Source organism: Bos indicus, chromosome 1 (assembly GCF_029378745.1).
Source record: "Bos indicus isolate NIAB-ARS_2022 breed Sahiwal x Tharparkar chromosome 1, NIAB-ARS_B.indTharparkar_mat_pri_1.0, whole genome shotgun sequence".
In the NCBI taxonomy this organism is placed as follows: Eukaryota; Metazoa; Chordata; class Mammalia; order Artiodactyla; family Bovidae; genus Bos; species Bos indicus.
Window position 1 is genome coordinate 22891964 of NC_091760.1, and position 25617 is coordinate 22917580.

Here is a 25617-nt window from a genome sequence, read left to right on the forward strand (position 1 = left end):
TATGGAGGCTAGAATATTTGTCAGTTTAGGTTTGAAAAGAAGTCAGTAGTCCCAGTGAATAAAGTATCTCCCCCCAAATCCCCACAATATTTTATGATAGGCAAGGATATTTGATTTCATAATGTAATTACTTTAAAACAAATGCTTTAGTAGCTTTTGGAGCATAGTATGATACCTTTTGTTTTTAGTACATATTAAAGACTTACTGTACATTTCAGAAAATTATGTTTTCAGACTTGTCTCCATCTACATCAAAATTAGCTATTTTCTGAACCCACATGACTTATTAGCCTCCTCAGACCTGAAAGACCTCGTTTAGATTTGATACCCTGCATGAGGCAGGTGGGGGAAGTTTAATCCTTTAACACAGGTTAAAGGAGGGAATTCCCTTGATTTGATATTACTGCTAATAGCAGCGTGCAGATATGGAAGAAGTAGAAAAGACAGTGACACGTTGACTCTTCTTGCATCAGTATTCCAGACCTGCTTGGATAATGTTTGTTTTGTTTAATTGGTTTTCACATTTTCAGGTATAAAGTCTTTTAAAAATAATTTGACCACTTTTACATATTCTAATTGAATCACTTTCTGGCAGGACATTGTTTTTATTTAGCCAGACACAGTACAAGCTCATACTTGAAACACTTCAGCAAATACAGGTTCAGATGAAAAAGATCATCCTAAGGATAGCTTTGACCAGTTTGATTTAATCTTTATCACACCCTGATAGTTCATTTGCTAAACAGTTCACCTGCAGTGCAGGAGACCCCGGTTGGATTACTGGGTCAGGAAGATCCCCTGGAGAAGGGATAGGCTGCCCACTCCAGTGTTCTTGGGCGTCCCTTGTGACTCAGCTGGTAAAGAATCCACCTGCAATGCAGGAGACCTGGGTTTGATCCCTGGGTTGGGAAGATCCCCTTGAGAAGGGAAAGCCTACCCAATCCAGTATTCTGGCCTGGAGAATTCCATGAACTGTATAGTCCATGAGGTCGCAAAGAATTGGACAAGACTGATCATCTTTCACTGTCACACAATTTAAAGGGTTCAAGTTGTGTGGCATATAATTATTATCTACTTCAGTGGTTTAATTGTCAAATGACCAAAAAGAAATAATTTCTCACTTGTGGTTAATATATGATGCAAAGTTAATTCATTCCCCATATCATTATGTCCTTTTTAGGATGAGTTTGGTTTTTCTGAGTTTTTAAGGATTGAATCTTTCAATATGATACTTCTTTCTTAAATACAGCCTTCATTGTAATAAAATTTAACAATGAAATGTTTCATATAAATAGATTTTATTCAACTTCTTTGCAGTGAGTACTTTGGGAGAGGAAAATGATGAAAAGCTTTATGATACCAGAATTTTGAAACGTTTGCTCATTCTTGTTTATAGTCTGTGAGTATCAGATCAGACCAGATCAGTCGCTCAGTCGTGTCCGACTCTTTGCGACCTCATGAATCGCAGCACGCCAGGCCTCCCTGTCCAGCACCAACTCCCAGAGTGCACTGAGACTCACGTCCATCGAGTCAGTGATGCCATCCAGCCATCTCATCCTCTGTCGTCCCCTTCTCCTCTTGCCCCCAATCCCTCCCAGCATCACAGTCTTTTCCAGTGAGTCAGCTCTTTGCATGAGTTGGCCAAAGTACTGGAGTTTCAGCTTTAGCATGATTCCTACCAAAGAAATCCCAGGACTGATCTCCTTCAGAATAGACTGGTTGGATCTCCTTGCAGTCCAAGGGACTCTCAAGAGTCTTCTCCAACACCACAGTTCAAAAGCATCAATTCTTCAGCCCTCAGCCTTCTTCACAGTCCAACTCTCACATCCATACATGACCACACAGGAAATCCATAGCCTTGACTAGACGGACCTTTGTTGGCAAAGTAATAGCTCTGCTTTTGAATATGCTATCTAGGTTGGTCATAACTTTTCTTCAGAGGAGTAAGCATCTTTTAATTTGATGGCTGCAGTCACCATCTGCAGTGATTTTGGAGTCCAGAAAAATAAAGTCTGACACTGTTTGCTCTGTTTCCCCATCTATTTGCCATGAAGTGATGGGACCGGATGCTATGATCTTAGTTTTCTGAATGTTGAGCTTTAAGCCAACTTTTTCACTCTCCACTTTCACTTGCCTCAAGAGGCTTTTGAGTTCCTCTTCACTTTCTGCCATAAGGGTGGTGTCATCTGCATATCTGAGGTTATTGATATTTCTCCCGGCAATCTTGATTCCAGCTTGTGTTTCCTCCAGTCCAGCGTTTCTCATGATGTACTCTGCATATAAGTTAAATAAACAGGGTGACAATATACAGCCTTGATGTACTCCTTGTCCTATTTGGAACCAGTCCGTTGTTCCATGTCCAGTTCTAGCTGTTGCTTCCTGACCTGCATACAAATTTCTCAAGAGGCAGGTCAGGTGGTCTGGTATTCCCATCTCTTTCAGAATTTTCCACAGTTTATTGTGATCCACACAGTCAAAGGCTTTGGGGTAGTCAATAAAGCAGAAAGAGATGCTTTTCTGGAACTCTCTTGCTTTTTCCATGATCCAGCGGATGTTGGCAATTTGATCTCTGGTTCCTCTGCCTTTCCTAAAACCAGCTTGAACATCAGGAAGTTCACAGTTCACATATTGCTAAAGCCTGGCTTGGAGAATTTTGAGTATTACTTTACTAGCGTGTGAGATGAGTGCATTTGTGCGATAGTTTGAGCATTCTTTGGCATTGCCTTTCTTTGGGATTGGAATGAAAACTGACCTTTTCCAGTCCTGTGGCCACTGCTTAGTTTTCCAAATTTGCTGGCATATTGAGTGCAACACTTTCACAGCATCATCTTTCAGGATTTGGAATAGCTCAACTGGAATTCCATCACCTCCACTAGCTTTGTTCGTAGTGATGCTTTCTAAGGCCCATTTGACTTCACATTCCAGGATGTCTGGCTCTAGGTCAGTGATCACACCATCGTGATTATCTGGGTCGTGAAGATCTTTTTTGTACAGTTCTTCTGTGTATTCTTGCATGTCTTCTTAATATCTTCTGCTTCTGTTAGGTCCATACCATTTCTGTCCTTTATCGAGCCCATCTTTGCATGAAATGTTCCTTTGATATCTCTGATTTTCTTGAAGAGATCCCTATTCTTTCCCATTCTGTTGTTTTCCTCTATTTCTTTGCATTGATCGCTGAAGAAGGCTTTCTTATCTCTTCTTGCTATTCTTTGGAACTCTGCATTCAGATGTTTATATCTTTCCTTTTCTCCTTTGCTTTTCACTTCCCTTCTTTTCACAGCTATTTGTAAGGCCTCCCCAGACAGCCATTCTACTTTTTTACATTTCTTTTCCATGGGAATGGTCTTGATTCCTGTCTCCTGTACAATGTTACGAACCTCAGTCCATAGTTCATCAGGCACTCTATCAGATGTAGGCCCTTAAATCTATTTCTCACTTCCACTGTATAATCATAAGGGATTTGATTTAGGTCATACCTGAATGGTCTAGTGTTTTTCCCTACTTTCTTCAATTTGAGTCTGAATTTGGCAATAAGGAGTTCATGATCTGAGTCACAGTCAGCTCCTGGTCTTGTTTTTGCTGACTGTATAGAGCTTCTCCATCTTTGGCTGCAAAGAATATAATCAATCTGATTTCGGTGTTGACCATCTGGTGATGTCCATATATAGAGTCTTCTCTTGTGTTGTTGGAAGAGGGTTTTTGTTATGACCAGTGCATTTTCTTGGCAAAACTCTATTAGTCTTTGCCCTGCTTCATTCCATATTCCAAGGCCAAATTTGCCTGTTACTCCAGGTGTCTCTTGACTTGCTTCTTTTGTATTCCAGTCCCCTATCATGAAAAGGACATCTTTTTTGGCTGTTAGTTCTAAAAGGTTTTGTAGGTCTTCATAGAACCGTTCAACTTCAGCTTCTTCAGCATTACTGGTTGGGGCATAGACTTGGATTACTGTGATATTGAATGGTTTGCCTTGGAAATGAACAGAGATCATTCTGTCATTTTTGAGATTGCATCCAAGTACTGCATTTCGGACTCTTTTGTTGACCATGATGGCTACTCCATTTCTTCTGAGGGATTCCTGCCCGCAGTAGTAGATATAATGGTCATCTGAGTTAAATTCACCCATTCCAGTCCATTTCAATTCGCTGATTCCTAGAATGTCGACATTCACTCTTGCCATCTCTTGTTTGACCACTTCCAATTTGCCTTGATTCATGGACCTGACATTCCAGGTTCCTATGCAATATTGCTCTTTACAGCATCAGACCTTGCTTCTATCACCAGTCACTTCCACAGCTGGGTATTCTTTTTGCTTTGGCCCCATCCCTTCATTCTTTCTGGAGTTATTTCTTCACTGATCTCCAGTAGCATATTGGGCACCTACTGACCTGGGGAGTTTCTCTTTCAGTATCCTATCATTTTGCCTTTTCATACCGTTCATGGGGTTCTCAAGGCAAGAATACTGAAGTGGTTTGCCATTCCCTTCTCCAGTGGACCACATTCTGTCAGACCTCTCCACCATGACCCGCCTGTCTTGGGTGGCCCCACGGGCATGGCTTAGTTTCATTGAGTTAGACAAGGCTGTGGTCCTAGTGTGATTAGCTTGACTAGTTTTCTGTGAGTATGGTTTCAGTATGTTTGCCCTCTGATGCCCTCTTGCAACACCTACCGTCTTACTTGGGTTTCTCTTACCTTGGGCGTGGGGTATCTCTTCACAGCTGCTCCAGCAAAGCGCAGCCGTTGCTCCTTACCTTGGACGAGGGGTATCTCCTCACCGCCGCCCTTCCTGACCTTCAACGTGGGATAGCTCCTCTAGGCCCTCCTGCGCCCATGCAGCCTTATAAACCTTAGCCAGGAAGACACTGATTAAAGGAAACTGAATGATCTTTATTTTATAAACAGATGTTAAAGATTCACTTCTAAATATCTAGGTCTTGAATTTTTCTAACAGAATGTGCATGTTTTCCAAAACCACAGAACTTCTTGTATAGAATAAAATACTTTATTACTCTTTAATTTTGTAAAAGTTTTTGTTACATTCAGGAGAGGAGATGATGTCTTGAATTTGAAACCAAACATTATAATAGCATTATCATACTGTCTTCAATCTTAAGTGAAGTGAAGTCATTTCAGTCGTGTCTGACTCTGTGTGACCCCATAGACGGCAGCCCACCAGGCTCCTCCGTCCCTGGGATTCTCCAGGCAAGAACACTGGAGTGGGTTGCCATTTCCTTCTCCAATGCGTGAAAGTGAAAAGTGAAAGTGAAGTCGCTCAGTCGTTTCCGACTCTCCGCGACCCCATGGACTGCAGTCTTCCAGGCTCCTCCATCCATGGGATTTTCCAGGCAAGAGTACTAAGTACGTTTCAATTATGACAGCCCACCCTCCATTTTATAGTCTGAGGCTTTAGGAGTTTGACTTGCGTGTTCTGCTCGGAGTGCTGTCTCTGCCAGGTGCTAGGATGTAAGACGACAAAAGTGTAATCCTTGTCTAGAAGAAGTTTACATTCCAGCTGAAGGCCATGCATACAACACAAAATAGTTTTGTAATGAGATGATTGAAAGATCTACTGAGTCTGTGAAGTCCCAGAGATGAGAAATGTGCTTCAGCCTATGTAGTTTAGGGAAGGTTGCCCAAGGAGGAAGAGGGTGCGGCCTCAGGTGAGACTTAGAGAATAGAAAAGATACCTGATTCTTTCAGCTTGATTGTGAGCCACTGGAACATCATTCTATGATACATTTTTAATCACGATATATTTTATCATCAAATGTTGATGATGGCAGGAATTGTGTGAGTGAAAAGAGGAAAGGATTCTGAGCAAAAGGTTCTTTTCTTTCTTATTTTTCCCACTGTTATGTCTCATGTGTAATGACAGGTCTTCCCGGCTGGTGTAGTGGTAAAGAATCCGCCTGCCAGTGCAGGAGATGCAAGAGATGCAGGTTTGATCCCTGGGTCTGGAATATCCCCTGCAGTAGGAAATGGCAACCCACTCCATTATTCTTGCCTGGAAAACTATGGACAGAGGAGCCCAGCAGACTGCAGTCCATGGGATCACAAAGAGTTGACTATGACTGAGGACGCACGCACACACGTGTAATAACAATAATTTAACTACAACAAAACAAATTATTCATTTTACATAAGTTCTACAGTTGAAAGCATGATCCATATCAGAACAGTAAAATAAAATATAAATAGAGGAAATATTGATATAAGAATGTAAGTAATTGATATTGGCATTGAACAAACTACTAAACAGAAGTGTCAGGATGGTATCTGTATGTGCCGGTGCACATGTCACCATCCTGTCTCCACCAAAATGAAAAGACAGAAAGTAAGAAAAATGAGGTATATAATAGAAATCCTCACAAAGCTAAAGTAGTTCATTTTTCAGTGTTAAAATGTTTCAGTTTTATTAAATAATGCTCATAGTAGCAGTTGTTTCTAATGCTCTTAATTACCTTAAAAGGTAATGATCTGAAATATTTTTAGTCCAATAAATGAAGTTAGGAAGGCACAGACCTAGACTATTCTCCCTGTTTCTTCTCCAACTCGTAGGAGCCTCTTGTAAAGCCTCCTCACTGCCTGCACCCCAGTCTCTAGCTGAGTGTCAGGTGCCATGGCTGAGGCTATACCAACTGCCCGGCTCATGGACTGAGCATGCCCCAGACCTTGGCACCAGCAAAGCTGGGTCTCAGACTGGCAGTTACTGGCAGTTTGACTTCAGTAGTGCCTGACTTCAGACATGACTTCAGACATTTGCTTGTGTGTTGTTTAGTTGCTAAGTTGCGTCCTTATGTGTACCGATGAGCAAAAGAGTCATTGTGGAAAGGCATGGGTGACGGTTTCACATTCAGAATGAAACCTTTGAAAGTAAATAGCACACCAACAGCATGCCAGTAGTTTCATCTACTTAGTTGAAAAACCCTATTTTAATGTTACCTGTTAATATTTAAAGACATGGAAATTCTCCAGGTACATTGTGCATATTCTTGTTGTTTTGCTTATTAATCCCCTCGGGCAGAAACCTGTTAGGTTCATTGACTTTTTCCCTTCCCATATACATCATCACTGTGTCTTTCTGTCCGTGGATTGTGTCTGTAGTGATAGCTCTCTGCGACAGACTAAAACCCTTAATCCAGAAAACTTTGTGTTTGGGGCCATTATGGGCAAGTCGGATATTGTGATGTTTATACTGTTTCTGGAAAATCAAAGTTCACCCAGCAGGGCAACACTTTGACCCAAGACATATTTATTAATTGATGAGTGATTCCTCTAAATAGACTTTAGTATATTTTACAAGGAATTCTGTTTTCTTTTAAAATAGAAAATATGTCAACAGATTTTGTTATCAAAGTTTGTTGTACAAATTGGTGCCCATTACTGGTAATTTTGATAAACTCATGGTCTGCTTCAGCCTGATAAAGGAAGTTCCATTTGCAGTGGTATTTAATTTGATAAATATTTTTGTCCTTTTTTTCTTTGTTATCAAGAAACTAGCAGATCTTCTAGGATAGTACAATTCTGGTATTTTCATTCAAATCTACTTATTCTCAAAAACAATTTTGCAAAATGAAAAACTGATAACTGAGAACATTTATATATTCATGTATCATAATTTTCAAATTATATAAAGCTACAGCAGATGATACTTAATTTAACAAGAAAAGCACTTCTATTATAAATTTACCCCAACATTAAGAATGCATTTTATGCATTCTTAAAAATAATTTCTTGATCAGAATGGTTCAGTAAGAACATTCATCACATAACTCTTGGTTTCATAAATGTAATTTAAGATAAATTAAGTTTTTTGCTTGAACAGCTGAAACAAAAGGCATGTTTTTATTAATCACACTATTAATTAATATACTCCATTAAGAATCATTTTTGTTGCTGCTGTTGTTAACCAAAGATTATACGGATAATTTGGAAATTATCATGGAAGACAATGGATACATTGTAAACTTTTTCTGGTTGAACCAATTTTTATTAGTTAAATCTGTATTTGAGAAGAAGCGACCCAAGATGTTGAGCAACAGACAGTTTCCATTTTAGCTGGTACAAAGGCTTGGAGGCCTAGGGGAGCACGGTGGATTCAGGAACCTGTAAGTTAAAGTAATTTCAAATTTGTCATGTGGCAGGGATCAGTTATAACATGACTACATAAATATTTAAGCATAAATATACATACACCTAAAAACTCATGATTCTGAAACATACATACACTAGTTCTTTTTTTTTATTCCGTATCCAATAGAACAGTTTTTAACAGAACATACTTTGTAACAAAAAGTGCATAAAGATCTTGTCTTCAAAGATTGGGAACATTTTTAAAACAGAGTGTACCCTGTGAGTAAAGGCAAAGTGTCTCCTCAGTATACTAAAAACCCCAGGAGCTTTGATCAAATGCCAGCTGTTACATCAGTTCTGTTGGTAATCTTTCTTACTGATCTATGACCTTGACCTTGTGCTTATGTCTGTATGTCAAATCTATTTTAGGAATGGGGAGAGTATAGTTGAGTTTAATAGGATTCATGCTCCAGTCTCAAAGGATGTATATATATATGTGTGTGTGTGTGTATACACACTATAAACAATTTCAGGAAAAGAAAGCACCATTTTCCATTATATTTCATATTTGGATAGAGATTATAAATTATTAGGCTTTTCAAATCTGATAGAAAGCACCCATTACTTTGAAGAGCAATTGGAAAACATTAGCAGCAACAGCAGTTACCCTGTTAGTTTTACATTTAAACGTTTTTTTCCTACACTTATGTACCACCAAATAATTTCTTAATAATTATGTTTCTTCAGAAAAACTATTGTTTAACTGAAGACAGTGGACAGACATTATTAATATTAATTCTAAATAAATATCACAGGTACTCTTTATCATAATTATCCTCCTGGATTTTTAAAAACCTAGAGTTAGAATTAATTTTCTTTAAAAATATTCTAGTTTCCATGTTTGCAAGATAATGCAGCACAGCATCCATGAGGGTGTTTCATTTTGGAACAGAAATTGTCTAAGCTCTTTCTCTAGCTCCTTTGATTCTATGAACTTTTTTAACTTAAAATCTCTAACTTGATACTCTTAATTTTGATTGTAAATTTCATTTTTCTATAAACTAGAGAGACAAATAAAATGAATAGTGGATTTATTGAATGCAGTTTGTAGCATAAGCCTTCTGAGAATAATTCAGAACAGAGAAACTGTTCTTTATTTTGCTGTATCATTTACAGGAGATACTTGTTTCTGTTGCCAGGACAATTATTTTACCTCTCGCATGCACTTATCTATGTCATCAAGGGTCTTAAATCTTCACTATTGTATTTTATTCAGTATATAGTCTTTAGGAGATAAGCACAAGCTCCAGTTTGAATATAAGCTCATGTTTAGTTTTTAAATAAACATCTGTTTGAAATTCTTTTCCCCAGTAAAGAAAGTAGTGAAGATAAATAACTGGAGGATTGAATGGGTAGGGTGTATGGCTATTTCAGAAGCATTTCCTTCCCCTGAAATTCACTAAAAAGACTATAAAACATATTGGACAGGGCTGTTTCTACAACTTTTATGACAGCATATCATCTTTCTAGTTAAAATGCTTGTCATTTTTATCAACTGTAATTTGATAAATTACTTTGAGTCATAGAAATAGAATTTTAGAATTGAAGAGGTCCTCAGATTCGTATGTCCTTCTGTTGAACACTTGTGTCAGTCAAGCACTAGAGTCTCCTAGTGAGTCTCCTAGTAGGGAATGTGAGTGACACTATTGCACTCCTATGGAAGCAGCTGACAGCAAGTTAAAGCTGATAGACCTGGAAGGTATGAGCAGATTTGGCCTTGGGCAAAATATGTAAGTCCCTCAGGTTGCAGTGGAGAGCAATCTGGGCAGCTGTTTTACTCATGAGTGTCTGTCGCTTCTGTTTCGGATCTCTGAAGAGTATTTACATCTGAAACGAGAACCCCTGGGAAAGGGCAAGAAGCTCTTGTGGTCTAATTTTAAATGTTGAGGCCCTCAGTTGAGCAAAATGTGTTTAGGTAAGTTGATTTTCTTGGCACCCATCAAATTGAACAATCACACAGCCATCTTTCAATAGATACTACTACAAGAAAAATTATCTTGCAATTTAAATATATACAGTAGTTTTTATTTATTTTTCAAGAAATTATAAGTATATTCTGATAAGTAAAATTCCAGGCTCCACCTTTACTGTGCCCATTATTATTCCCAGCTATAAAATGGCAATAATTGAGCATTTATTTTATTTTTTAAATTTTTTCCCAAAAGCTTTTAATTTATGACGGAAGATACACTGTAGTTTTCACCTTTCAGTGACATCCCAGGACCGTTATTTGAAATTGTACCTTTTTTTCTTGTTCTGTGATACTAAGTGTTGGATTTTATATACGCTAAAGAGGAGAGTGAAAAAGTTGGCTTAAAGCTCAACATTCAGAAAACGAAGATCATGGCATCTGGTCTCATCACTTCATGGCAAATAGATGGAGAAACAGTGGAAACCGTGGCAGACTTTATTTTTTGGGGCTCCAAAATCACTGCAGATGGTGACTGAAGCCATGAAATTAAAAGATGCTTCCTCCTTGGAAGGAAAGTTATGACCAACCTAGATAGCATATTCAAAAGCAGAGACATTACTTTGCCAACAAAGGTCCTTCTAGTCAAGGCTATGGTTTTTCCAGTGGTCATGTATGGATGTGAGAGTTGGACTGTGAAGAAAGCTGAGCGCCAAAGAATTGATGCTTTTGAACTGTGGTGTTGGAGAAGACTCTTGAGAGTCCCTTGGACTGCAAGGAGATCCAACCAGTCCATCCTAAAGGAGATCAGTCCTGGGTGTTCATTGGAAGGACTGAAGCTAAAGCTCAAACTCCAGTACTTTGGCCACCTCATGCAAAGAGTTGACTCATTGGAAAAGACTCTGATGCTGGGAGGGATTGGGGGCAGGAGGAGAATGGGATGACAGAGGATGAGATGGCTGGATGGCATCACCGACTCGATGGGACATGAGTTTGAGTGAACTCTGGGAGTTGGTGATGGACAGGGAGGCCTGGCGTGCTGTGATTCATGGGTCCCAAAGATTCGGACTGAGCAACTGAACTGAACTGATCTTTTCATTGACCCTTGGTTTATAAAGCTAATGTCATCTATTTGCATAAAATGTTTGGAGTTACAACTTCTTGATAAGCTTTTCTTGTGTTTTTTTTTTTTTTTTTTCCCCCTGTTCAACTGTTAAAACTTTCTTTCAAAGTCTGACCTTGGAGAACACCAAGAGTTCTCTGAATCATTTACCTGGATTTTTTATTGTTTAAATAAAAAGTTTCAATAATTAGGGCTTTGCAATTGTCTTAATACTTACATATTTTTCTTCTAATGCTTACTGAAACATCTTACTGTTTGTCTTTCCTTTTGTATAAATTTCATCGCCAAAATCATCTACAGTGAAATTTAGGTAATATTACCCAATAGGAGTAGCCTTTCAATTCCTTCTGCATTTCCAGGAACCTGAGCCAAGAATCCAAGTGCTCATTAAAGTGGCATTGCAGAAATACCTTTAAATTCAATACTCAAAGAGGTGTCACTTGATAATGCAGAAGAAATTGGAGGAGATTTCATGAAAACAGTTGGAAGTCATGAGGTATTCATTAGATATCATTTAAATAGATACGAAGTGACTTCATAGGTGTTAATCGTTGAAATGTGTTTTTAATGGAGAATTTGATTGCAAATGAGATACTGAATCCCTTCCTTAAAAACAGCTAGAGAAAGACTATTCTTCATTTATAAAAATAAAATCTTTTTACTTGGATTTTACCATTTTTAAAAGTGTTTAAAAATTCAGTGAACTTTCCCTTTGCTTAATTTTCAAATGGAAAATGTAAACCGGTGCTTCAGTGGAAATATTTTATTTCAGAGAATCAATAGTACACCTAGTTGGGAATTGTTACTGTGCATATTATTTACAACTGTCTTTTGTCTATTAAAACTCTAAACAAAAATTTATCTATGCATAGGGCCAAGATTCCATGGAATTCTTTTATGGTTTAGTTTGATTTTATTATTATTTTTTAATTATGCCCTGCCACGACAATAATTGTTTTACTGTATGCTAGTGAACATTGAGTAAAATCTCAATTTTTAAGAGATTTTTTATGGTTATAAACAATTTTAAATTAATAAGAGAAAGATTTCATTTATAATTTTAATACTGTAAATGGTTATACATGAATTTTATTAAATTATCTTGAAATGTATTAATCCTTGGTATACTATCAGGGTTCTTTGGACCCAGTTTTAGTTTGAAGTTGTTTGGTGGGAAGGATTGTTTTACATGACTTTTATTCTTTTTTAAAGTTTCACTGAATGTGTTTTTTAATAGGAAAAAACATTGTATCTTGCTATTAACATGTGTCTATCAGAACTTTTGATGTGGCTTCCCTGGTGGCTCAGAGGTTAAAGCGTCTGCCTGCAATGCGGGAGACATGGGTTCAATCCATAGGTCGGGAAGATCCCCTGGAGAAGGCAATAGCAACCCACTCCAGTATTCTTGCCTGGAGAATCCCATGGATGGAGGAGCCTGGTGGGCTACAGTCCATGGGGCCGCAAAGAGTCGCGACACAACTAAGTGACTTAACTTTCACTTTTCATCAGAACTTTTTATAAATCGAACATATACTAAGGAATCTTAATGATTGTTTTTTTCCTATGCATCTTTCATCATTTTGACCTTTTATGATTATGGAAATTAATTCATCATTTGTTTCCAACTGTGGGATATAAAGACTAAAATAATAAGCCAAAGGAACTTAATGAAAGTGCCTAAAAGGATAATGCAGTAGTGAAATGTTATCTTTATTGTATTATCTTCAACTTTTTAATAGCATAGCCCATTAATACTGTATTATCTTACAAGAATGTAAAAAGAAAATGTCTGGAGACTATCTTTGGTTTTTTTTTGTTTTGAATTTTTAGCAAATATAGTAGAGAATTCAGTATTTTCTATTTTCTGTCCCCAATGTTAAAGAGAAGAAAGTTGGCCTACGAAGATGCTTCAATTAGATGAATTAGTGGATGAATGCAGAGACTGATAGTAACATTCCAGACACAACTGATGATGGTGACATTGAGTGTATAAGCAACATCTCCAACCACTGTCTTCAGATGACAGCATCCTAGATGAATTTTCTCAAACCTAAGGGTCAGTGAGTGAACAGTATAGTTCTTTTCTCCCCCAGCTTAATATATAATTGATATATCACACTTTATAAGGGGTATAATGTGATTTGCTATGCACATGATTACCAAAGTAAGATTAGTTAACATATCCAACACTTCACCTAGTCGCTATAACAGTATAGTTCTAAAGCAAAAAGGAAATACAGTATTTTCCTCCTACAGTATTAAGTTAGTTGCTTAATAGCAAGGACTTCATCACTCAGTATTTTGTGACAGGAACCTCACCTGCCCTGGCTTGCTTTTATGGTGCTGACACACCCACATATTTTGAAACAGTTCAGAAGTTGACAAGTACACAAGGCTGATGTGTAATAAAAGAAATTGGAAGAAAATAAATGACATGGAAATGATATAATTGGTATTAATAAATCTGAAAATAAAAAATATTTTGCAATTCTGTAACAAGGAAGATATCTGTCCTCCTGTCCTCAGCATACTTTTGAGTTGTCAAAGTTTCCAAAGTTAACACATTGTGAATTATATTGATACAAATACAAAAAGAAGTCTAGAACCTTTTAGACATGTTTTTGAAATCTAGAATCGGTATTTACAAGGTACTTACAGGTTCATGCGTGACAGTAGTTAAGCTATCAGTTCCAAACTGCCTTGCCCATTTCAGATATGTTGTCCTTCAAAACCAGGAAAATACAGATATTAAGAATTGGATTTGCTCTCTGTAAATTCTCATGAAAAATTCTAGTGAAGTTGTTTTTCATTGTCCTGTAAATTATTCACAAACTGACTTAAATAGTAATTAAATGTTCATTGGACCCAGACAGTAAACGGTGATGACTATTATTCTTGGTATACTGAAGGTTAAATGAATTTGTTAAAATTATAAAGAGCTGATTTTGATTTAGAATGATAGTTCTAAAATCAAAATTAAGTCATTTCTTGGCATAGTAAGTGTTACACTAATTTTTTTGTTAAAACCAGAAAATATTTTTCTAAAAATTTAATGGAATCACACTATACAGATGGCAACTAAGTTAAAACAGATGTTCTTCATCCAGCTTCTAATTCATCAATGGGTAGTTTTTTTATTTTACTCCATTCACATATATAAATATGTATGTATTTTCAGTGTTCCTTAAAGAAATCTTCATTTTGCCTGTCATTGCTACCAACCTAATGCTTAAAGAAGGTATTAATATATTAATATGTTAGTTTCTAAACTAAATTTTTCCTTCTAAAGCTTTTGAGAGTTGCAAAATTTGTGAATCCTTCATTTGTTTTTGTTTTTGTTTTTTCCTGTTTTCTTCTGCCCCTCAGTACTTTTACTCCCCCTTTGTTTGGTCCTTATTACCTTCCATAAACCAGATGTTTTGGATGATTCTGTTCCCTTTCCACAGAAATCACTTAAGTATTTGCCATACAAAGTCAAGTTTCTTCCTTATTTTGTTTATGAAGAGAGTGTTGACTATTTTAAAAACGACATGTATACAAGCTCTAATAAAATCGCTATTGAAGTTAAAAATAAACCATTAGGTTCACTGACAAGGCAATGAATCACAGCATTTTATAAAATATTCTAGTTGCTAAATATGTTGCTTGTAAATCTCCAAAGAAACCTAATTTTTAAATGTGTGTTGACGCTGAGTTATTTGTAGTTGACTATACTCAGGTAGAGCGCAGCACCTGGCAGTGTTAAGTAACATGTATAAAATCAAGCAAGCCAGCCATATGTTGGTGATTCGAAAATAATGTGCTTACCTTTCCACAAAAAGAAAATGCCAGGTTAATACTAGCTTTAAATCAAATTATTTTAACCTTAAAATGTTGAAAATACAGGTTTCTATGAAAAGTTCTTGATCTTGCTTGCTTCATGTGATCGGTGCTGTTTATAGAATTTTCTTTTCAAAGAAATTAATGAAAAGTAACCACTTAGAGTTTTCCAGAAGCAATTATTCCTCTTCAGTTCTATCCTAAATTTGTTTCCTGTCCAATTTTCTACAGGGTAAAGTGTATACACATAGTCTTTTATGTGTTACAAGGCTTTCAGGGTGGCTCAGTGATAAAGAATCCACTTACCAATGCAAGAGACGTGGATTTGATCCCTGGGTCAGGAAGATCCCCTGGAGTAGGAAATGACAACCCACTCCCGTATTCTGGCCTGGAACATTCCATGGACAGAAGAGCCTGACAGGCTATACAGTCCATGGGCTTGCAAAGAGTAAGACAGGACTGAGCACACAATCATATTTTCTAAGCTAAAAATGTTGCAAGTACCCTAATTGAGTTCAATTCAGTCTCTCAGTCGTGTCTGGCTGTCTGTGACCCCATGGACCACAGCACGCCAGGCCTCCCTGTCCATCACCAACTCCCGGAGTTTACTCAAACTCATGTCCATTGAGTCAGTGATGCCATCCAACCATCTCATCTTCTGTCCTCTCCTTCTCCTCCTGCCTTCAATATTTCCCAGCATCAGGGTCTTTTCCAATGAGTCACATCAGGTGGCCAGAGTACTGGAAGTATTCAGCTTCAGCATCAGTTCTTCCAATGAACACCCAAGACTGATCTCCTTTAGGATGGACTGGTTGGATCTCCTTGCAGTCCAAGAGACTCTCAAGAGTCTTCTGCAATACCACAGTTCAAAAGCGCCAATTCTTTTGATGCTCAACCCCACATCAAACTCATTTGATGAGTCCACATCACAAGGATCTCTTTTCCTTTTTTCACACTTCTCTTGTTCCTTCCAAAGCTCCTAGTAATGAAAGGAAGCTCATTCCAGCCCCTCATAGAGCTGTGGTGCTGTAGAAGAAACTTGCCATTCATACCACTGCAGAAAAGTGTTTATGAAAATTCAAAAACTTGGTGGGCTTTGTAAGACAGTTACAGAACATTAAAGTATTTTCTCTAACTGATTAGATATTTTTAACAATATGGATTAATCCATAGGATTTCCAGTAGAGATTTCCAATTTAATAGGAATGATAATAAATTAATAAGGAAGCTCTGTAATGCATACATATGTATATTGTATATATGTGTGTATATATATATATATATATACACACACACACACACACACACATAGACACTTACAAGTGCTGTATTTTTTTGCCTATAGGTATCATAGCATAATTCTAATTCATCTTCTTAACTATTTTCTATTTATTTTTTAGAACACTGATATTTGCATTTACTGGGGAACAGAAGATGAAGAAGGAAAAGCAGTATATTCACTGAGGATTTTGTCTGCTTGCCACCTCAGCTCTGTGTGTAGAGGAATTCTGCTGCTGTTTCTTATTTGGGAGTTGCCAGCTCTGAGGTCAGACTGCGTCATAGCCTGCCTATCTTTTGTCTCATCATTGCCAGCCAGCAGTAATCCTGGTCAGAATGGAACCGTATACCTCTGTCTAATTACTGTGGAAGGTGATAAACCAACAGTCACTCACTAAAGTTAGATCTCACTCCCCTGCAGAAAACCATTCCTCAAAGTGAATAGAAACCAAGCCCTCGTGAACACTTCTATTGAACATGACTCATGGAGAAGAGCTGGGCTCTGATGTGCACCAGGATTCTATTGTTCTAACTTACCTAGAAGGATTACTAATGCATCAGGCAGCAGAGGGGTCAGGTACTGCCGTCGACAAAGCGTCTGCCGGGCGTAATGAAGACGATCAGAACTTTAACATTTCTGGTAGCGCGTTTCCCACCTGTCAGCGTAATGGTCCAGTTCTCAGCACACACACGTATCAGGGATCTGGCATGCTGCACCTCAAAAAAGCCAGACTCTTGCAGTCTTCTGAGGACTGGAACGCAGCAAAGCGGAAGAGGCTGTCTGATTCCATCGTAAATTTAAACGTAAAGAAGGAGGCTCTGCTGGCTGGCATGGCTGACAGTGCGCCTAAAGGCAAACAGGACAGCAAGGTACTGGCCTCTCTGCTTCAGTCTTTCAGCTCTAGGCTGCAGACTGTTGCCCTGTCACAACAAATCAGGCAGAGCCTCAAGGAGCAAGGATACGCCCTGAGTCATAATTCTTTAAAAGTGGAGAAAGATTTAAGGTGCTATGGGGTTGCATCAAGTCACTTAAAAACTCTGTTGAAGAAAAGCAAGGCTAAAGATCAAAAGCCCGATACCAACATCCCTGATGTCACGAAAACCCTTATCAGAGACAGGTTCATAGAGTCACCTCATCACGTTGGGCAGAGCGGAACAAAGGTCGTGAGCGAACCCTTGTCATGTGCTGCAAGATTACAGGCTGTCGCAAGCATGGTGGAGAAAAGGGCTAGTCCTGCCACTTCACCCAAACCCAGTGTTGCCTGTAGCCAACTAGCACTACTTCTCTCCAGTGAAGCCCATTTACAGCAGTATTCTCGAGAACATGCTTTAAAGACACAAAATGCAAATCAGGCAGCAAGCGAAAGACTTGCTGCCATGGCCAGATTACAAGAAAATGGCCAGAAGGACATGGGCAGTTTCCAGCTCTCAAAAGGCATATCAGGCCATCTTAATGGTCAGGCAAGAACATCATCAAACAAACTAATGGCTAGCAAAAGTACAGCATTTCAGAATCCAGTGGGTATTGTCCCTTCTTCCCCCAAAAATGCAGGCTATAAGAACTCCCTGGAAAGAAACAATATAAAACAGGCTGCTAATAACAGTTTGCTTTTACATCTTCTTAAAAGCCAGACCATACCTAAGCCGATGAACGGACACAGTCACAGTGAGAGAGGAAGCATTTTTGAGGAGAGCAGCACACCTACGACTATTGATGACTACTCAGATCCCAATCCTAGTTTCACCGATGAGAGCAGTGGCGATGAAAGTTCTTACTCCAACTGTGTTCCCATAGACTTGTCTTGCAAACACCGGATAGAAAAACCCGAACCCGACCAGCCTGTTTCTCTGGATAACTTAACTCAGTCCTTGCTAAACACTTGGGATCCAAAAGTCCCCGAAGTTGACGTCAAAGAAGATCAAGATACCTCAAAGAATTCTAAGCTAAATTCGCACCAGAAAGTAACCCTTCTTCAGTTGCTGCTTGGCCATAAGAATGAAGAAAACATGGAAAGAAACGGCAGCCCTCAGGAAGCACACAGCGATGAGACAAAGTTCAGCACACAGAATTACACCCGGACGTCTGTAATAGAAAGCCCCAGCACCAACAGGACTACTCCCGTGAGCACTCCTCCATTGCTTGCATCCACCAAAGCCGACTCTCCCATCAACCTTTCCCAACACTCTCTGGTCATCAAATGGAATTCCCCACCATATGCCTGTGGTCCCCAGCCTGAAAAGCCAGCGAATACCGCCTCGAACCACCTGATGGACCTTACAAAAAGCAAAGAATCGCAGGGGGAGAAAGCCATCCACAATGAAGGTGCACAAAACTCGGCCACGTTCAGTGCCAGTAAACTGTTACAAAATTTAGCGCAATGTGGAATGCAGTCTTCCGTGTCAGGGGAAGAGCAGAGACCCAGTAAACAGCTGCTGAGTGTAAACACAGATAAACCTCCAGGTATGATTGATAGACTGAATAGCCCTCTGCTAGCCAATAAAACAAGTGCAGTTGAAGAGAAGAAAGCATTCGGCAGTCACACAATAGGTCCTGAACCAGGACTTTCTGGGTCTGAAATAGAAAATCTGCTTGAAAGGCGCACCGTCCTCCAGTTACTGCTGGGAAATCCCAACAAAGGGAAGACTGAAAAGAAAGAGAAGATGCCCTTAAGAGATGAGAGCACTCAGGAACATACAGATAGAGCTTTAAGTGAACAAATATTGATGGTGAAAATAAAATCTGAGCCTTGTGATGACTTGCATCCGCATGCCACGGGCACGCACTTGAGCCATGAGGCTCCGGGAGCCCCCTTCTTAGGGATGGCACCTCCCATGCAGAGAAGTGCACCTGCCTTACCAACATCCGAGGACTTGAAACCAGAGCCTGGCTCACCTCAGGATTTTTCTTTCTCAAAGAATGGTCTGCTGAGTCGATTGCTGAGACAAAATCAGGACAGTCACCTGGCTGATGAGCTGGACAGCAGTCACAGAAATAGTGAACTGACACTTGTAGAATCGAAGAACCTTTGCATGGTCCCTAAGAAAAGGAAGCTTTACACCGAGCCGTTAGAAAACCCCTTTAAAAAGATGAAAAATAACATAGTCGATGCTGCAAACAGTCACAGTGCTCCGGAGGTGCTGTACGGGTCCTTGCTTAACCAGCAAGAGCTGAAACTTAGCAGAAGTGATCTTGAGTTTAAGCATCCTGCCAGTCATGGTTCAGCCAGCGAAAGTGAACCCAGGAATTGGACCAGAGAGAGCAAAAGCTTCAATGTCCTGAAACAGCTGCTTCTCTCAGAAAACTGTGTGAGAGATTTGTCTCAGCACAGGAGTAACTCTGTGGCTGACAGTAAAAAGAAAGGACACAGAAACAGTGTGACCAACAGCAAGCCTGAATTCAGCATTGCTTCTCTAAACGGACTGATGTGCGGTGCCACTCAGCCCGGCAGTTGCATGGTCAGCAGGACATTTCCATACCCAGGTGTCGGAAAGGCCCCCCGGAGTCCTCCTTTCCCTGAGCACTTGGGCTGCACAGGGTCTAGACCAGAAGCTGGGCTTGTGAATGGGTGTTCCATGCCCAGTGAGAAGGGACCCATTAAGTGGGTTATCACAGATGTGGACAAGAATGAGTATGAGAAAGACTCTCCGAGACTGACCAAAACTAACCCAATACTCTATTACATGCTCCAGAAAGGAGGCAGTTCTGTTACCAGTCGAGAAACACAGGACAGGGACATGTGGAGGGAGCCTTCATCTGCTGAAAGTATCTCACAGGTTACAATCAAAGAAGAGTTACTTCCTCCTGCAGAAACTAAAGCTTCTTTCTTTAATTTAAGGAGCACTTATAATAGCCATATGGGAAATAATGCTTCTCGCCCACACAGCGCAAACGGAGAAGTTTATGGACTTCTGGGAAACATGCTAACAATAAAAAAGGAATCAGAATAAAATGGACCTGCCATCCAACTTTGGATCTTTTTAAAACTAATGAACTTGAGATCTGTATAAATAAGCGCATGATTTGAGAAAAGCATGGTATAATTGAAACTTTTTCATTTTGAAAAGTATTGGTTAATGGTGATGTTTAAATATGCAGACTACTTTTTGCTTCATGTTAAATGTCATGAGGAAGCTGCTGAACTAGCAATTGGTTGGTTGACACCTTCTGTATGCATCAGACAACAACTGTGAGTAGCCCATGAATGATAATTCTTTTTTTAATCACAGATAATAGGCATAAATTAAAATATAAATCTCCATCCAGCAGATTAATGCATTGCTGCCTTTATTAGTGTACTTGATTTTGCTTTTCAGAAGCAACCTACATAACACGTTTTTTAAAGTCCACAGTATTAAATAATAACTCTTTAAAGGGTAATTATTGAATTAAAAAACCTAGTGCTGTTTCATTTCTCATTCAATTCCAAAACAAATTAGAAAAATATATGCTTACATTTTTCACTTTTGCTAAAAAGAAAATTATTTTTGACTCTTGAAAGGGGTTTTGTGATTCCTCAATGTGTCTTCCCTTCCCCAATCCTTTTCAATATTGTGTATTTCTTTAAACCTTGTACTACTTGGTAAAAATTGATTACAATTGGTGGAAGTTTGATAGATCTTAAAAAAAGGCAGATTTCCATTTTTGTATTTTAACTACTTTACTAAATTAATATTCGTCCTTTTACAGAATTAGGAAGGTTAACATTTATCTTCAGATGGTTTCCTAAATAACTGAAATAAGTTGTTTTTAACAAGCAAAATGGCTTTTCTTTGGACAGTTTTCACCATGTCTTATAAAAGCCACTTCTCACCATTTCTGTGGTACCTGTGAGTCTGACGACCAGGGTTTCTTAAAGCTGGACTCAGACCACCTGCGTTAGCACCATCCAGAGCACTTGATTTAAAATGCAGATTCCCAGGCAGCAGCTCCGACCTACCGAACAAGAATTCTCTACTGAGTGGACCTGGGAGTCTTCCTTCTGCATCTTAATACACTCCCTAGGTGTTTCTTCTGCACACTGAAATTTGGATTTTGAAAATTGAAACCACTGCTTATGACTTTTCTCAGAAAACAGGATTGTAAACAAACTATTTGATGCCTATATTTTCCCCAATATAGTCACACGTCAACTCAAAATTTGCAATATTGTACTTCATATTATTACTGTTATGTCTTTGGAAATCGGGTTCCGAATCCTTTTTATGACAAAAAAAAAAATTGGGTGGAGGGGACAACTTTCATATCTGGCTCAACATCTCAGGAAAAATATGTGATTACTTGTGTGTTCTAATGAGTAACATCTACTTAATTAGCCTTAGGGATGGAATAATAGGGCCACTTACCAAACTCAGGTGATTCCAGGATGGTTTGGCAACTCCTCCTGAATACATCCTTAACTTCTGTGAAAACCATTGTCCTAAGAACAGTGCTGACAAAGATGAAAATATATATTTCACACCCAAGAAAGGCACTAAACTCAGATTGCTTAAACAAAAAAGTAAAGGGCACATATACACGGCAGAGTTGTACAGTCACTCCATCAGATCTGTTATTTTAAAATAGTGATTAAAAGTAAACATTGATGTTTTCTTAGAAGAACTTAATTTATTATTGAACCACATGGGGTTTCTGTCTTGAAACACATCCATGTTTTTCAGTTCATTTTTTAGCATCCACAGTTCATTCACCAGTTAGATTTGGTTTTAATTGTGAACCCAGGTAGCAACTGACCTACCAAAAAACTGTTATATAATCAACTATTAATTAGAAGGAAATCCATTTGAAATTGTTCTACTTGAAGTTGTTTCTAAGATTTTTATATTAAAAATGGGCGTTATTTCCTAATATGATCTAAAACCCTAAATGATTATTTTTTTCTCAGAATGATTTGTAAATAGTTACTGAATATATTAAAAAATAATAGGAGTGAATATTATGCTATGTCATGAAAATTCCACTGGCCAGTGAAGATATTCATCTGCATCCCATCTTTATTCTGTGACAGTCTTACTGTCTACACTATATAAGCTTTTAAACAAGTCATTTTTTTTTCCTGCCATTATGAAAGTTCTAGAGCCTTAGAAGTATGCTAGAAAAATTACCAATGTTCCCCCTTGGTTAGGGGAAAATGGGCTTTTACAAGGGAGTGAAGTTTAGGTCAGGAAAAAGAAGATCAAGGGCCAACACTGTTTTTTTTTTTTTTTTCCATTCCTTTGGTTGGTCGGTTGGTTGTTTTTTGGTGGTGGATATTGTCAGCAAAGAAATGAAGGTATGTCGTGTATAGATAAACCTGACCATGAGAAGGCTGTTCTGATACTAGAGTATGTCCCCGATGTGAGTTTAGTGTGATCTTAAAGAAGAGTGCCGAGAAAGGGCATACATCCCTAAATGCACTTCGTTTATGCATATGTAGATGCAAGGATGCACATACACACATTTTCAAGGACTATTTTAGATATCTAGACAATTTCTTCCCAACAAAGTCACTTGTGAAAGGGTACTACAGCTCTCATTGACATCAGTAAGGTAGCGTTACCTGTTTGCTCTCTGCTGCATCTTACAGAAGAGTAAACTGGTGAGAGTATATATTTTATATATATATATATATATAATATGTATATATATATATATTGACTTGTTACATGAAGATGTTAAAATTGGTTTTTAAAGGTGATGTAAATAGTGATTTCCTTAATGAAAAAATACATATTTTGTATTGTTCTAATACAACAGAAAAGCCTTTTAATCTCTTTGGTTTCTGTATATTCCATGTACAAGTGTAAATATAATCGGACAGGTTTAAAAATTGTGCATGTATGTATACAGTTGCAAGTCTGGACAAATGTATAGAATAAGCCTTTTATTTAAGTTGTGATTACCTGCTGCATGAAAAGTGCATGGGGGACCCTGTGCATCTGTGCATTTGGTAAAATGTCTTAACAAGTCAGATCAGATGTTCATCCCAACATAACAGTATTCCATTTCTGGACACGACTTCTGTGGTTTAAGCTTTGTGGAAGAATGCTTTGAATCCAAGGGTCTTAAAACTTTTTAAATCAAGTCAACCACTTTTCAAAGTAAAGAGTTCACACAACTACTTTCATGAATTTTTTAATCCCGTTGGAAACATATACCAGGAGTGTTCCAGTATACTGGAATACAGGCACACTACCATTCATGGTATGAATTCTGGGGTTTACACAACCAATTTTGATGCAATCTGCTCAGTAATATAATTTGTCATTTTTATTAGAAATTTAATTTCTTCATGTGATGTCATGAAATTGTACATACTGCAGTGTGAATTTTTTTGTTTTGTTTTTTAATCTTTAGTGTTTACTTCCTGCAGTGACTTTGAATAAATGAAGGAAAAAATTCATGGTCTCTGGTTTGAAATGATTGTTACTTTTTGGGCTCTCTCTGATTTTCAGATTTTTCGTAAACATAAAAAGTCTCTGGTCATGAGAATAGCAAGTCTTCAAGAATGCTTTGCCATTCTTGGAAAGATAAAGAAAAAAAAAAAAAGAAGATGGTCTTAGAGTTAATGTGAGACAGGGCAGTGGAAGCATAGCTCGGAAGACCATCGGCTCACAGCCTAGCCTACCCACCCTTGGTTCTGTTTCTTGTGTAACTGGATGGTCATCATGGATTTTTAAAGTGGGAAAAACTTGTACAGTATTCAAAAATAAAGTTGATTTGATACAAACTTGTTGTAAGATAAGATGTTACTAGGTTTTTATCCAAGTTTCAATGGGCATTAAATTTTTTCTAAATAAAAGTCTTCAAACATTTTGCAAAAATGAATATGTGTATGTACACATGTATATATCAAATAACTATATGCTGTTAATATATGTATATAGGTAATGAGTTGAGAGTGATAAGCAATGTATGTGCATAGTAAGTAATAGACATCAGTTTATTTAGAAAAAGGGGAAAAACCTCTATACTTGTGAATGGATGACCTTGGGGGAGGGAAGTTACTTTTACAAATACATTAATAATAATTTTCCCAGAGATGAATCTGTATTTTCTGACACTAAAATAGGCCTATTAAAATTTCAAATTAAAATCTGAAAATTTTGCAGCTCCTCCCTAACAAGTTTATAAACATTGTCTAAAATAATATCCAAGCAATGGAAATACATATAACCGGTCTACATAATTAAAATGTTGAAAAGTTATGCCCTGCTGTCTGTACAGACACTGTCATCAGAACCAGAGATGCATAGCCATGTTTTGTTTATTGATTTAAACAGTGAAAAGGCATAATAAGTACATCATGTAATAAAAACCACCCCAGTTAGTAATTCTTCCTGACTATAAATTAGTGCGAATGACTTTTAATAATCTAATCAAATTATGATCACCCACACTATGCCAAGTTCTATTTCAAGCTTCTTAATGTAGAACTCTCCTTTACAAAGAAATAATTTTGAAAAAGTTCTTTTTCTTTTTTCCCTACCACTGCTGTCACCAAATGACCCATTTGGTAATAGAAAATAGGTTTTAAATGTTAAGCATGCCATTTTTCGTTTATTCCATCAAGCTTAAGAAGTATCTGACACTAGCACCTTTTAATGCTTGGTGGAGGAAATCTGTTGACCTCATTTAGCATTAATTCACTACTAGATTTCTCAAATTGGTTGGCATAATAATGTTTACAGCATACTAAAAATTCCATCTCCATAGGTAAGTTCAAGACCCCTGCTCTAAAAAACCAGAGTTAATGTACTCTTTAGTTGGTAGCAGAATAATTGGAAATAAAATTCAAATCCCATCAACTAGTCCTGGAGAAGTGCTGATGCCCTTATTTGAGCATCTAAAAGTAAATACATAAGCCTTTTGAACAACAGTCAAATTTTAAAATAGTAGACTGTAGTCAGAAGAGGGTTTCTCAGGCATTCTAAACAGCTTTTTACGTTCTTACTGACAAAGACCTAGAGAACCTTCTGTTTTCCAGTCTTTGTTTTTACTAAACTTCTTGAGGTAAGTGCTTTGAACTTGTAAGAAAAATTTATGATCCTTTTAGGCTATCCATTTGGCTCTTTTTGCTGATATTGCATTCACCTCTGAGGTCACATCTGGAAAAGGAAGTGGCCTAATATTGCTTGGGTTTCATGGCCTGTAGTTTTTGAACACCAGTGGGGCCCAGGAGTAGACCTTCAGTGTCGGTATGTTGTCTGAGATTGTGTTTTTCCCTAGCTAACTGATACGAAACGGTCATTTAAGGATAAAACAGTGAGATGTTGTTAGGTCGCTAAGTCATGCCCAACTCTTTGTGACTCCATGGACTACATGCCCACATGGGCTACAGTCCACCAGGCTCCTCTGTCCATGGGATTTTCCAGGCAAGAA

At 38.1% G+C, this 25617-nt stretch overlaps 2 protein-coding genes across 7 annotated transcripts in view; both read left to right on the plus strand.

The window, feature by feature from the left end:
- Positions 1 to 25617, plus strand: part of LOC139176037 (mothers against decapentaplegic homolog 7-like) — a 211195-nt gene that overhangs the window by 79225 nt on the left and 106353 nt on the right. Inside the window, exons 4-5 of one of the 6 annotated variants that reach the window (XR_011565856.1) lie at positions 13045 to 13218; positions 16382 to 16518. The exons of 3 other annotated variants lie outside the window; for them this stretch is intronic. Coding sequence is in view for 1 of the 3 variants with exons in the window: in XM_019963123.2 (XP_019818682.2) it covers positions 16382 to 16445 (64 nt within the window). In the remaining 2 variants the exon portion in view is untranslated. Of the gene's footprint in view, positions 1 to 13044; positions 13219 to 16381; positions 16594 to 25617 lie in introns of those variants that run through there. 2 more of the 6 variants (XR_011565853.1, XM_019963123.2) reach the window with 2 other exon arrangements.
- On the plus strand, positions 16587 to 23636 carry NRIP1 (nuclear receptor interacting protein 1). Its single transcript, XM_070786392.1, has one exon. The coding sequence runs from the start codon at positions 16737 to 16739 to the stop codon at positions 20205 to 20207; it is 3471 nt and encodes a 1156-aa protein (XP_070642493.1). The 5' UTR covers positions 16587 to 16736; the 3' UTR covers positions 20208 to 23636.